The sequence below is a fragment of the Triturus cristatus genome, chromosome 9 (genome assembly GCF_964204655.1).
Source record: "Triturus cristatus chromosome 9, aTriCri1.1, whole genome shotgun sequence".
In the NCBI taxonomy this organism is placed as follows: domain Eukaryota; kingdom Metazoa; phylum Chordata; class Amphibia; order Caudata; family Salamandridae; genus Triturus; species Triturus cristatus.
This window is the reverse complement of record NC_140592.1, coordinates 6,201,267-6,216,054: the sequence shown is the minus strand read 5'-3', so window position 1 is coordinate 6,216,054 and position 14,788 is coordinate 6,201,267. Positions and strand designations below refer to the sequence as shown.

Here is a 14,788-nt window from a genome sequence, read left to right as displayed (position 1 = left end):
CCAACAGCAGACTGACTGCAAGCAGGTCTTGCAGCAGTATGCTACCTCTTTTCCCTGACCCCTGGTCTGACAAACTGGTGTACCCATGATGTGGACACTGGTGACAGTGCACCTGTCAAAAACAAAATCTATCGACAGTCAGACCAAGTCAAGGAGAGCATCAAAGCGGAGGTCAGCAAGATGCTGGAGTTAGGGGTCATTGAACCATCTGAGAGCCCTTGGGCCAGCCCAGTGGTGCTGGTCCCCAAACCTCATCAACAGGGTGAAAAGAGAGAGATGAGGTTCTGTGTGGACTATAGAGGGCTCAACTCTGTCACCAAGACAGATGCTCACCCTATCCCAAGAGCAGATGAACTGATAGATAAATTGGGGGCAGACAAATTCCTCAGTACCTTTGACTTAACTGCAGGGTACTGGCAGATTGGCATGGCCCCAGGAGCAAAAGAGAAAACAGCATTCTCCACACCTGATGGGCATTACCAGTTTACTGTGATGCCCTTTGGGTTAGAGAATGCCCCTGCCACCTTCCAGAGGTTGGTGAACCATGTCCTGGCTGGGCTGGAGTCCTTTAGTGCAGCTTATCTTGATGATATTGCTGTCTTTAGCTCCACCTGGCAGGATCACCTGATCCACCTTGGGAAGGCTTTAGAGGCTCTGCAAAATGCAGGTCTCACTATCAAGGCATCCAAATGGCAGATAGGGCAGGGCACTGTGGTATACTTGGGCCACCTTGTAGGTGGAGGCCAGGTACAACCCTTACAACCCAAGATCCAGGCCATCCTGGACTGGGTAGCTCCAACAACCCAGACCCAAGTCAGGGCATTCTTTGTCTTGACTGGGTACTACAGGAGGTTTGTGAAGGGGTATGGGTCCATTGTGACCCCCCCTCACAGAACTCACCTCCAAGAAAATGCCCAAGAAGGTGAACCTGACAGTTGCCAAAAGGCTTTTGACACCCTGAAAGAAGCAATGTGCTCAGCACCAATTCTAAAAGCTCCAGATTGTGCCGAGCAGTTCATAGTGCAGACTGATGCCTCTGGGCTAGGGATAGGAGCGGTCCTATCCCAGACCAATGATGAAGGCCAAGACCACCCTGTTGCTTTTATAAGCAGGAGGCAACTCCCCAGAGAGCAGCGTTGGAGTGCCATTGAGAGGGAGGCCTTTGCTGTGGTTTGATCCCTGAAGAAGTTGAGGCCATACTTGTTTGGTACTCACTTCCTGGTTCAAACTGACCACAGACCTCTCAGATGGCTAATGCAGTTGAAAGGGGAAAATCCAAAACTACTAAGGTGGTTCATCTCCCTACAGGGAATGGACTTTGAAGTGGAACACAGACCAGGGACTGCTCATGCCAACGCAGATGGACTTTCCAGGTTCTTCCACTTAGACAATGAATACTCCCTAGGGCAAGGTTAGTCTCATCCCCTTTCTTTTGGGGGGGTGGGGGATTGTGTGAGAAAGTGCCATCTTTCTTGCATGGTATGCCCCCACTTTTTGCTGAATTGCTGAATGTACTTTGACTGAGTGTGCCATGGACTCCTGCCAATCAGGGGCCCAGGGCCTATGTTCCTTCCCTAAAACCTAAAACCCAAATTGGCAAACCCTGGCCACATGTCAGCCCCTGGTAAATGGTACCCTAGGTACCCAGGGCCTTGTGACCAGGGAAGGCCTCTAAGGGCTGCAGCACTTATTGTGCCACCCTTAGAGGCCCTGTACCCTAACACAACCACACTGCCCTTGCAGGCTGAGTGTCTGGGTACAAGACAAAACAGTTGACATGGCACACATCCCTGTGCCATGCCCACAACCTACACTGCCCTGGCATACATCAGCCACGCCTCTAGCTGGGTGCCCTATGCCAGTGGAGTGGGCACAGGAGCATGAGCCCTGTGCCCCTACAGTACACAGGTCCATTCCTGGGCACTGTAAGTGCAGTGCTGCCATTTAAGAGTATATGGTGCTGGGAGCTTGTCAAACACGAACTCCACAGCACCATAATGGCAAAACTGAAGACTGAGAAGTTTGGTATCAAACTTCTCAGCACATTAAACCCGCACTGATGCCAGTGTTGGATTTAATGTACCAAGAACTACAGAGGGCATCTTAGAGATGCCCCCTGAAACCTAACCTACAATCCACGTCTGGTCTGGGAGGCTGCCTAGGCTGCCACACAGCAGACATGTTGCTGGACCCCTGGGTGGAGAGCCCCCGCTCTCCTGGGCCTGCAACAATGCACATCCTGGGTGAGGTGCTAGGTCTCCTCCCCCAGGAAGGGCAGGGGGAAGCTTCAAAGGCATGCCGCCTTTGTGAGCTTCTCCAGACCACTTGCAGTACCCAGCAAACTGGCCCTCACTCTGGCAGGAAGACTGGCCGGAAACCCCAAGTAAGGACAGGGGATGTACCAGCCTGCCAACCCCACCCCTCAGGCTGGGGAGGCGAGGTGAAGCACATCTCCGGGCGCTCTCCATCTTGAAGATGGGGAGCCCTGCCCAATCAGGACTAGGCTACTGCCCCCCCTCCCACAGGAGAGTGGCAGAATAGGGGGTGTACCCACCCCAGGGCAGGGACCCATTGGTCCCTGCCCTTTACCTACCGGTAACGCCCCTAAATCTAGTATTTAGAGGCACCTTGAACCTTCCTTCTTTTCTTTTTCGGAATCGGGAATCTAAAGAAGACCAAGAAGAAACAAGGGAAAAGTCTTTTCAAGAATTCCAATTGTTGTTCTTTTATTTTCATTCAACTTTCAGAAAAATCAAACTCAGCCAACGCGTTTCGTTCTCTACGAACTTCGTCAGGGCATAGATTGTTTCTAAGGAACGGCCACCACAAATTTCAAAAATGGCCGACTTCCAAGTGGTATATTTGTTCATATAGAATTGTATATACCTAGTAAGAATGGATTTTTCTCTCCAAATATAGATGCGCTCATAAATGTATCACCGGCTAGTTCAAATATTAGCCTAAATACACAACAACAAGGTTGTTCTATTTTTATCTGTGATACATACAGACTGAACTAAGAGTCCGACTAATATTTGAACTAGCCGGTGATACATTTATGAATGAAAATAAAAGAACAACAATTGGAATTCTTGAAAAGACTTTTCCCTTGGTGCACCGTCTCTTTGTAAAAGAGTTTGTATATCTGGTTTTCCAGTAGAGCACAAGTACGGCATGCTCTGGACGTGTTTTTGCACCTATTAAGAAATTGTGTATTGATTTGGGATTTGGTGTGCTTAACATTGGTCAGCCGTACGGTTTTTTTGTTTATAACCAAGAAGAAACAAGACCTGCCGTGCAGCTGCTAAGAAAAGGAAGACACCAACTGCTTTGGCCCCAGCCCTACCGGCCGGTCGACCCTCGAACCTGCTCCTGCTAAATCCCGGCACCTCTTGTGGCCAGCAACCTCACAAACCCCGGAGGACCTGGCTACCTTGTGACTCTGAGCATCTGGGACTTCCATGAGCAGTGGCTCTGCTCAAAGCAAGTTTCTAACCCCTGGCATCAGTCCGGAACCGCGAACCCTGCACACTCTGCACCCGCCAAGCCTGGCCTGTGCCGGAGTGAACAAAGACCCCGAGAACGTCCATCCGGCAACTGTGACCCCGAATCCGGCACCCAAGGACTCACCTTGACGCTCCTGACGACGCCTGCAGCCTCAGAACCAGGGACCACCCCAACCGCTATCAACAGATGGTAAGATTTCCCGACACCAAAAGGCACCCCTGCACCCGGCACCCTGCGGCCCCCTGTGCCAGACTCCTGGGTACCTACCTATCCTCCAACTACCCAACTTGCCTCTCGAAGTGGTGGTGGCACCTGAAGAATCTTCGTCCCCGAGCTTGCAGCCTTTTGTAATCCATTAAGCGCCCGAAGGCTCAAAAGCACCCTGCACCCAGCCGCCCAAGTGGCCCTGGCAGTGTAACTTCTACTCCTACCTACTTCCCCATTTGCCTTGAGCAAGTGGCCAGGAGCCCAGCTCCCACAGCCGCCTGGCCTGCTAGTCAGCAGCCACCAACCAAGGACCCCCTGCCTCCCATAGGATAACATTTGGCCTAACTCACTCTGCACCCGGCCGCCCCAGTGCCGCTGAGGGTGTAACAACTATACCAACCTGACCTTGGGAGACCCCTGAGTCTATGCCCAGAACTTTAACTATGCCAGTCGAGTACTTACCCAAAAGCCGATAAGCCAATTTTCTTCCATAGGGTAACATTGACTGGTTTCTTCTAAAATTTCTTCTAAGTGTGGAGTTTCTAAAACTTAAAATATTCACCTAAAAATCAACCGAGTAACGAAAGGGGAAATACTCACCTGCTATCAGGAGAGATCCCAGTGCTGGATCTTGGTGCCCAGCACTGACCTTGAAAAGTACTCAGAACCAACCGTACTTACCACTAACCCAATTTTCTTCCATAGGAAATCATTGACTGTTTTTCTGTGAATTTATTCTAAGTGTCGATTTTTGCAAACTACAAATATTCTTTAAAAATCGGACCAACTGTGAAAACGTCATACTTACCTGTTTTAGATAGAGGTCTCAGTACTGAGACTAGGAGCCCAGCCCTGGATTACAAAAGTAACGGGAACATACTTTACCTGTAACTTGAATTTTCTCCCATATGGAATCATTGACAGTTTTTCTATAAAACTTCTTTTAAGTGTCAACTTTTAAAATAGCAAAATATTGCCTAAAAATCACAACAGTAATTAAGATAAATTTACTCACTTGTTTCCAAGAACTGTCCCAGGACTGAATCTAGGATACAGTCCTGGAGTTAGAAAAGTAATCCTGAAAGTAATCTATTGCAAATAACTTAAAACTCACATTGAACTCAATGTATTATTGTGTTTGAAATCGTCTTGCCTATTGCAACAACCTGTAACTATTACCTACATAAGTCAATTGCATATTGCAAAAGTATTTAACTAAAGCATCTCATTCTGAGAAAGTATCTTTTGATACCTATTGTTGGTTCTAAAATAAAACAACCATATATTTTTATATATAAACGATTGGCCTAGAGTTCAGTTCTTGAGTGTGTGAGACCATTTGCTGACTGTGTACAACAAATGCTTTACACTGTCCTCTGATACTGCCTTACTGCTCGACCAAGCTACCACTTTAGAGAGTAAGGTTATATCTAACTTTAACCTCTGCCAAATCTCTGGGGACTGTGGACTCTGTACACCCTGTACCTTTTTGGGAACAGTATATACAGAGCCACTTTCTCACAACCCCATCATTGAAGATCACCCGCAGTGACTCTGGAGTTCTTGACCAACTCCTTGAAACCTCTATTGTGCTGAAACCACGGTCTGCGGAAGCACCACTGAAGAGCCCTCACGTGCCAGCATGCATGGTTGAGCGAACAGACCGAGCAGGCGGACATTCAGGAATGTAACAAAAGCTCCGTTCTGAAACAGCAGAATCGTAGCCTGAATGTCCAGAATTCTCTAAGGCAGCGTGAGGGCGCGACTCACTGTAGTGTCCAGTACTGCCCCTATGAACAGCGTGCACGGAGAGGGCCCCAGGTGAGACTTTGGCACATTTATTGAAAAACCCAGGTTGAACAACAGTAATAGTGCAACTCCATCTCTGGCAGTCAGTCCTCCCATGGTTCTGGAGGTTGCTGACAGAAGGACAGGGTGACTTCCGGCGCAGGTTCTCCAGAAACTGCAAACGGGCCGGTAGGGCTGGGGCCAGGTTAGTTCTCTGCAGTCCCCTCTGCTGGGTGTCTTGTTTTGTCCTTCTACGTAGGTTGCGGGAATCAGTCTTGGTTCAGGGCTGCCCCCTAAATACTGTATTCAGGGGGCGTTTTAGGGGTCTCGAGGTCAGTATCCAATGGGCTACTGACCTTAGGGTGACTACACCCTTGGTGCGCTCACGCCACATGGGGAGTGAGCACAATCCCTAATCCCGATTGGGGAGTGCGTGCCATCCGCAAGATGGCGGGCACTGAAGATTGGGCTTCAGCTTGCCTCCCCCATCTGAGGGGTGGGGTTGGCAGACATGGGCACATCTCAGCTGGCTAATTTTTCCCGCCTGTCTTCCTGCTGAAAAGGAGGGGAGACAGGAAGGGGGCCTGCTCTTGATAGCAGGAGAGGCTGGGGGTCGCATTAAAAAGGCGGCAAGGCCTTTGAAGCTCCTCTGCACACATGGCTATTCCTGGCCTGGGGGAGGTGTGAACACCTCTGCCCAGGAAAGGCTTTGAATCTGGACTCCGGGAACAAAATCTCCCACCCTAGGGGTCCAGAAACCTGTCTCGTGGTGGCAGGCTGTTGTGTACCCGTCAGGGAACCCACCAGAGGCTGGTTGTTTTTCAGGGGTCATCTCTAAGACACCCTCGGTGTGCATTTTTCATTAAATCCCACACTGTTATCGGTGTGGGTTTAATGTACTGAGAAGTTTGATACCAAACTTCCCAGTTTTGAGTGTAGCCATTATGGTGCTGTGAAGTTCGTAATGACAAACTTCCAGCACCATATACTCTTAATGGCATTACTGCACTTACAATGTCTAAGAATTGGCTTAGACACTGTAGGGGTACAGGGCTCATGCACCTGTACCCTCATCACTGTTATAGTGCACCCAGCTAGAGGGGTGGCTGACCTATGCCAGGGCAGTAGGTTGTAGGCATGGCACACAGAGATGTGTGCCATGTCGACTCTTCACTTTGTTCTGCACCAAGAGACGCAGCCTGCAAAGGCAGTGTGCGAGTTTAAAGGTACAGGGCCCCTAAGGGTGGCACAATATGTGCTGCAGCCCTTAGGGGCCTTCGCTGGCCACAGTGCCCTTGGTACCCATGGTAGCTTTTACAAGGGACTGACATGTGGCCAGAGAGTTTTGGGAAAAGAACAGAGGCCCTGGGAGCCTGATTGGCAGGGATCCAGGGCACATCAAGTCAAAGTGCATCAGTAGTCTGGCAAAAAGTGTGCGGGGGGGGGGACGAGGTTATTGCAACAGAAACCCAGCTTCTTACATGCCCTCTGTGGGCATGTATTGGTAAATCCAACATTGGAATTTTATAGGTTTTTTTTCCCTTCACTTTTGATGGAGGATTTAAGTTTTGTAATGCGCCAGGCACAGAAAGGGGACACACCTCCAGAGTCATGGGCGGAGCCTAGCATGACTATTATTTTTTAAAGAAAGGAAAGCCCTCTGACGAACCTGGCTCTTACAGACAGATTAGTTTAATAAATAGCGACGCAAAACGTTTTTCTAAATTGTTAGCGAATCGTTTAAGTTCCATGATTGGGAGGGTGATTCCGCCCCACCAGCACGTTTTTTCCCAGGCAGAGGCACTGCTGAACATATTTGCAGGGTTGTTACCCTATTTGATGGAACCTTTGTCACACAAGACCCTATGGTGCTTATCTTGCTAAACGCAGAGAAGGCGTTCGATAGGGTCTCGTGGGCCTATCTTTGGGCTGCTCTTGAGAATGTGGGGGTTGGAAAGAGGTGCGTTAAAGCAATTCAAACAGTTTATAGGGGTGTCTATGCTCTCCCCTCCTATTTGCACTGGCTGGACTACGGCAATGCACTCTATGCAGGAATCCCAGCCAAACACCAACGGCGGCTACAACGCATCCAAAACGCCTCCGCCTGACTGATCGTCAACGCCCCCCGCTGCAGCCACATCACCCCCCTTCTGAGAGACCTGCACTGGCTCCCCATCGACAAGAGGATCACCTTCAAGCTCCTTACCCACACACACAAAGCACTCCACAACGCCGGACCAGCCTACCTGAACAGCAGACTCAGCTTCTACACCCCCACCCGCCAGCTCCGCTCCGCCACCTCGCCCTCGCAGCTATCCCCCGCATCCAACGTACGCCCGCTGGCGTCAGATCCTTCTCCTACCTCGCCGCCAAGACCTGGAACACCCTCCCAACCCACCTACGACAGACCCAAGACCTACTCGCCTTCAGAAGACTCCTCAAGACCTGGCTCTTTGAGCAGTAGCGCCCCCCCCCCCCCACCCCTACGCCTTGAGACCCTCACGGGTAAGTAGCGCGCTTTACAAGTACCCTGATTGATTGATTATATCGATCCCCTGATCAGGAGAATTGAGGCAAACAAGGCAATTCCCCCGATACGACTGAATGGATTTGACACTAAGATTTTGGGTTACGCAGATGTTCTGGCAATAACTAATGCAAACCCCTCTGGGGCCTCGATGGAGATCGAGCGGGAGGCAGAATGCGCTGGAATGATTCCAGGCTATAAGCTCAGCAGGGAAAAGACACAAATTGTAGTAGATGGCAGAATTTCTATCCCCGATCTACGGGTGATTGAGTCTGCCACCTATCTTGGGGTTATCATAAAATCAGATTTGAGCAAAGCTGTTGAAAAAAATCTTGCCCCTGTGATTCAAAAAGCTAAGAAAGACTTTGATAGACTTAATAATTTACATCTCTCGATTGTGGGACATTGTAATATTATTAAGATGCGGTGTCTGCCAAAAGTCTTGTATTTATTTAGAACGATACCCCTAAAATTTGAGAACCATTGGTTTAAAGAAATGGACAGGTTGATTAATTGCTTTATTTGGGCTCAAGGTAAAACAAGAAGAGCACTCGGATACATGACCTTATGCAGGGAAAGGGGGGGGGGGGGGGGGGCTGGACAGTCCCGGATTAAAAAACATATTATTGGGCTGCAGTGATGCAATACATCCGAGGGTTATTGGGGGGGAAAGGTCACTGATCGATGGAGGGATGACGCTCCTCCGGAAGTATACAAACTACTGGTTGAAAAAGAGGCCCACAATTGGCTTTTGAGATTCATCGAAGCCAGCTACTATAAAAAAAAAAGTCAAATTTAAGACCCATGGCGCAGCTGGTGTTAGGAAAAAGCTGGGGTTAAGGAGAATTAATTATTATACTGTTCTGGAACCCATCCCTCCACAAAAATTTTCAGGATGGAATTATGCGGCGTTGGGACACTCTGGGGGTGAAGAAGATGGGGGATCTTTAAGACTGATGGAATAATTAAATTTGAAGACCAAACTCTTTATAACCTCGATCACAGGGAATTTTATTAAATCCTCCAGATTCGTTCATCTATCTTACGGAAAAAGGGGGAAGAGAAAGCTTTTGCTAGAGATGCAGTTATGGGCACGGTTGAAAACTCAGATGGGTGCTCTATCGCCCAGATTTATAGGGAGCGGATACAACTACAGGGCGACGATTGAGACAAACACTTGGAGAAATAGCATTGGAAGCTGAATGTTGAAGGGGAGGAGTTTATGGGGTCACTTAAGCTTGGCAAAACGGTTTTAAGAGTTGCGAGTCTTCAAGCCCACAATTTTAAAACAATTTTTTCTCTATCATACCCAGCCAAGATTGCTCAATGGGGAGGGGGACGGGAGAAATTCTTTGCCCCCGTTGCCAGGGTGACGACGCAGATTTAGTCCATATGTTTGCCTCTTGACGAGCACTGGAACCACTCAAAAGAGCTATAGAACAATTTTTGGGGCGAACTCCGAGGATCCAAATAAAACTCACTGCAGCGCTGATGGTGCTTGGCGTGGCTCGGCAGGGTACAGTCGTAGATCATCGTGAATTTATATTTCTTGCCATGGCGGTGGTCAGAATATGTATTTCTTCTGCTTGGGTGGACCCTAACCCCCCCTTCATTTCAACAATGGCTTTCAAGACTCTTAGCTATGGACAACTTGGAAAAGGGACTGTATGAGAAGAAAGGGTGGAAGGCTAGGAAACTAGGGGAAATGATTACGAGAGGAGCTCACGCTCGGTACAACTCAATGAGCTAATTCTGCTTGAGTGAACTCATGGTTTGTTTTGTTTCTCGTGTCCTAATAATGTGTAAATGCCTGTAAACTGTGCTATAATCTTCTTTATTATTCTTTCATTCAAGATCTATCCATTCGGAACTCCCTGTGTTTCGGTTTGCTTTCGCAAGCTTTCTGCTATGGATAACTTTGTGTTAATTTGTATATAACTCAAGGTGTTTGATTAAAAACAAAATGATGTCTCAGCAGAGTGGGCCTGAGGTTTAGCATTTGTCTGAGAGACTTGTCTTTTTTGGGTGTGAAATAGTCTAACAAATACATCCCGACCCCTTCTGTTGGGGACTAGTTTGGTGGCCCCTTTTTCTAGAAGTGCACGCACCTTGTGCTCTGGACTGAGCTTGTGGTTCTGAGGGGAATGTTGGGAGCGGGGTATGTAGTTCAAGGCAGTACCCGTATTGAACAGTGCCTAGCACCAGCGCTTAATTTGGGCCGTTGGTTGACGGTGGGGGCCACAGGCACTTATTTTTCCTTATCAGATAATGACAGAATGCAAGAGAGGAAAAAACATACAGATTGGAAAGATGAATAAAGACAAAGACGGGAAAACCGTCACAAAAGGGAGAACGCAGGAACCTGCAAGAGCGAGAAAAAGGGGCCAGGAGTGTCTGGTAGCAGATTAAAGGCTAGCAGCCTTGGTATTGGAAGCGCCGACATTTAATTGCACTGGCCACTGGCTAGTGAGCAGATATTCAGGCACCGGCACTCTTTCACAAATTAAGCACTGCCTAGCACCCATTTGTCGGAGATGATTTGTCACCATTCCTCCGACAGGTGATGTGTGATCGTGGTTTCCACTGTAGAGCTTCCCCTGACTATCTCGCTAGTTTCCTCTATCTGAAGGCAATTTTTCAGTGGGTGAGGTTCCATCCGATGAGGACACGTGTTCCAGTAATACTGAAGAACATGGCCATGCATCACAGCAAGGCATCCGTGAGGTTCGGTCGTAAGCACAATCTGTGCCGCTTAGAGACTGGGGCAATACTGCCAAACCACAGAGCATCCAGGCACAGCAGGGAGAACAGGAAGAGTGCTCACGTGGCGTCGGTCACAGATGTCTCCATCCACTGGAGATGCTGGATGTAGTGTCAATAGTGCAATATTGTTTGTCCATTGACTATTTCCATCTTTTTGTGGATGACATGTTCCTTGAGGAAATAATGCACCTAACCAATGTAGGTGCCAAACAGTTTCAGGAGGAGCATGGAGGGGCTGATGTCTCATTCTAGGACACACCAGTGGACTCCAAATTCAAATAAGGAGTTAAACATGTTTTTACCCTTACACTGCTTATGGGAATAGTCATCCAAACCATGGTTTTGTCTAGGCTCGATTACAGAGACATTTTATAGTTGGGAACAGAAAAGACCCTGATCAGATGCCTTCAGGTGGTTCTGAACTCTGCCAACAGGCTTTTGTTCCAGCTCCCCGAATAATCCTCAATGTCCGGCCTTCTTCATGCCCTCCATTTCTTTTCACAGTCCCCAGAGTTAGGCGCACCCAGATGGGCAGTTGTTCTTCAATCGGACCTAGATTATGGAACTCCCTCCCGGAGTCTCTGCGTTGCTGCACCTCTCTACTCTCCTTCCGCAGGGAGCTGAAAACCTGGTTATTTTTATCTACTCCTCATGTTGAAAGAGTCTACAACCTGATTGAATCTAGAATCCCTTCTCAAGCGGTTTAGCCCGCCACCTAAGCGCTGGGAAGCCTTATGGGTAGCTACGCGCTATACAAGATTACACTAACAATATGTGTAAAACCCTAACAGTTGAGTTTTACTTGTCTACTCGTAAGTTTTGGGCAACACCAAGCATCTGCTCATTCATGGCCAGAGATTGCTTTTCGATTCTACAGCGTGTCCAGTTTTTCAAAGATAACTCTGCATCATTGCACCTGGATCGCCCTACGAGGATGGATCGTTCCAAATTCGCCTGTAGCAGAAATTTCTCTGCAAAGTTTCAAATTTCAGAGATTTATACTTTCAGGAAGAATATAGTTGTTGACGAGCCGTTGATTCTGTAAAAAGGGTGGATGATGTTCGGGCAGTACAAACCAAGCAAGATACCTTGCTACAGCAACCAGCAGTGCATGTTTTGCAAGCACGCCACTAGTTTTGTATATAGCTTAAGTACTGTCAGCCAGTTACTGGTTGAATTCTAATGTGAGGCCCTTTCCAAAGTCTTTGACCGTCCTTCGACTGCTCTGTGACGGAGTTCTACCTTGGTATTGGATGAAGTAGAGTGTTGAGCAGTCCAGCCACACCAACAATGCTTTGTCCTTGACTGGTGAGTTAAAAAGAAGAACTGAGCTCAGTGCCTCCTGCAGGAAACATGAAAGATAAATTCAGGGAGAAGTCTCTTTCCTTTCACCTGTAAGGAAAACAACTCCTACATAAGAGTTTTCGTAGTTCCCGATTAGCACATCTTTACGCATTTTCCATAGAATCCATCTGTGCAGAGACTATTGATGTCATAGTTTGTGCATTTCAGCAACATCATACACAAGCTTGCAAGCAGACCAAGAAATGCATGCAAGGACAACCCCCCGCCCCTCCCCCCATTACAGTCTTGAAAAGTCCCATAATGATCGAAGAAACCACTACAATTGACTTGGTCGACTTTATTATGAACTACCGAGTGTGGTGACTCTTGTACACTGACGGACCCTGCACATATGTCCAGCTGTTCAGTTATTAAAGGTTCTGTCTTGACAACAAAAACGAAGAAAATTCAAATGTTAAACTTGTCATGCAATCTGCGGACTCCAAGGCGTGTTTAACACAAGATCGATCACAGGTGCCATTTGTCTTTGGATGTGTTAGCGTGGGAAGTACATGTCTCTGACGATAAGAAAATATATGACAAGAGTTAAGGAGAAGAGACCATGGCTCAGCTATAGGTTTGACTGACAAGTTAAAACTGTTTCTTGCCCATGAGCACATTAAGAGATCAGACAAATATCTGAAAAGAAAAGACCCCAATCACACAATTACATCAATCACTTTTTGTGTGTTTGATGTAACACCCTTTTTCCTTGAAAAATATTCCTTAAATTGGGTCAGAGAATCCAAGAGTAAAAATGATTAACAGACGCCGAAATGCACAAATCCCCCAACCTCTGTTCTGAATAAAAACAGAGCATTACATGAACATCCCTTCTAGAGCGACGACACACAGAAGAATGCATGAAAAGCTGCTTTACCTGTGGAGGTGTGTACGGCATGATCTCCAGCTCACTGGCCATGGGAGACTGGATCGGCGGTAGGGGCGGGGCTTCAATGATTTCACTTTCTTCTACAACAGCCGGCATAATCTCCTCAGTGCCTCGCTCCAGCTCGGCAAACTTGACTTCTAGCTCATGGATCTTCTTCTCCAAAAGAGGGGACGGTTCCTTCTGCGGAACGATGGGTTTTCTAGGAGACAACGCAGGCACCAAGTCAACACTGCGCATGCGCTGCATTACAATGTTAGCGAAGTAGGGAATTGTCCAAACCCAGATACTCGCCTGTAATCCTGTATTCCTCACAGCACACAAACCGCTGAATTAGCCTGGTTATCAATTCCAATCTTAGTTCTTTAAACAGTACATGTACCAGATGAGTCTCAAAGCCTCGTCACCCAGTGACCCCCTACAGACCCCCTGCTCCTCCAGGAGAAACACTGCCTCTTGAGGAAAGGAGAATGTGTGTAATTGTGAGCTGATGAATGATTAATAACAAAATAATTGATGTCACAGAAACGATCAAGGCAGGGTTGACACACGTCATTGCTATGTGTCTGTGTGTCAGAGAGCACAGTAACCATGCCAGTCACATCATGACACTGTCTGTACTTCGGAGGCGGCCTTCTTTTGGAATATCCAGCTCTGAGAAGGCAGAGAATCACCGATGCGGATATCGAGAAGGCCGACCATATAAGCACTTTGAGATCAAAGAAGGGACGATCAAGACATACCGCAACAATCTCAGTCGGTGTGTTTGCTACAGAAGGTTTGAACATAGCTGAGACGGAGTGTGGGCTTATGTGACAAAGGGCTCTGCAGGTAATACTGGCAGCCTTATGTCCACCATGTGTTCACTGAGAACCTGCAGAGTGGGAGAAAGTGCTCAAGAAGTTGTACTCTAAACTGTTTTGGCTATTAACAGATGACTTCTAATAATATATGAAGAAAGGATGATGTTACTTACCCAGTGAGCATCTGTTCTGGGCATGTGTGCTGTAGATACACATGCTTTGCACACTCCTGCCATCTAGTTTGTTTTTCTTCTAAGAAGTCTTTTCCAGTCACGAGGTAGGTAACTCCTAATTTCGGTGATAGTGCGCATGGGCACCGACACCATTGTTGGATTGTTTTCCCACAGAGAGTGAGAATGGAGTTCGTAGTAAAGAATAGAGATGTCCGTGCGTGCGTATCTATACCGTAGAGAACTGCAGCAGCGACAGGTACTCGGTGGGCGCATGTGAATCTACAGCTATACATGCCAAGAACAGATGCTTACTGGGTAAGTAACTTTATCCGTTCGAGGCATGTGAGCCGTAGATCACATGCTTTGCATAGACTATACAGCAGTATTCTCCCAAAGCGGTGGCTAACCTGTAGTCGCTGGAGTTGTCTGAAGCTGTGTTTTAAGTACTGCTTGGCCCACATTAGCTTGTTCTCGCTGACACATCTACACAATAGTGTTTGGTGAATGTGTGTGGTGTACAACATGTTGCAGCTTTGCAAATGTCAACTATGGGGATGTTTCCTAAGAAACCCATAGTAGCCCCTAACTTGCGAGTGGGATGCGCTCTAGGGGGTGCAGTTAGAGTTCTTTTTGCTTTTGCATAACAGGTTTGAATGCATTTAACAATCCACCTTGCAATATCGGATTTGGAGATAGGATTGCCCTTGTGTGCTGGTGCCAAAGCAACAAAAAGTTGTTTGGTCTTACAAAATGATTTTCTTCTTCCGTTGTAATATAAAAGAGCTCT

At 47.6% G+C, this 14,788-nt stretch overlaps 1 protein-coding gene across 9 annotated transcripts in view; it reads right to left on the bottom strand.

Annotated features, from left to right (window-relative positions):
- PBRM1 (polybromo 1) overlaps positions 1 to 14,788 on the bottom strand; it is a 552,328-nt gene that overhangs the window by 173,244 nt on the left and 364,296 nt on the right. For all 9 annotated transcript variants that reach the window (XM_085624202.1, XM_085624197.1, XM_085624200.1 and 6 more), the window contains exon 24: positions 13,017 to 13,227. In XM_085624202.1, coding sequence (XP_085480328.1) covers positions 13,017 to 13,227 — 211 coding nt within the window. The remainder of the gene's footprint in view (positions 1 to 13,016; positions 13,228 to 14,788) is intronic.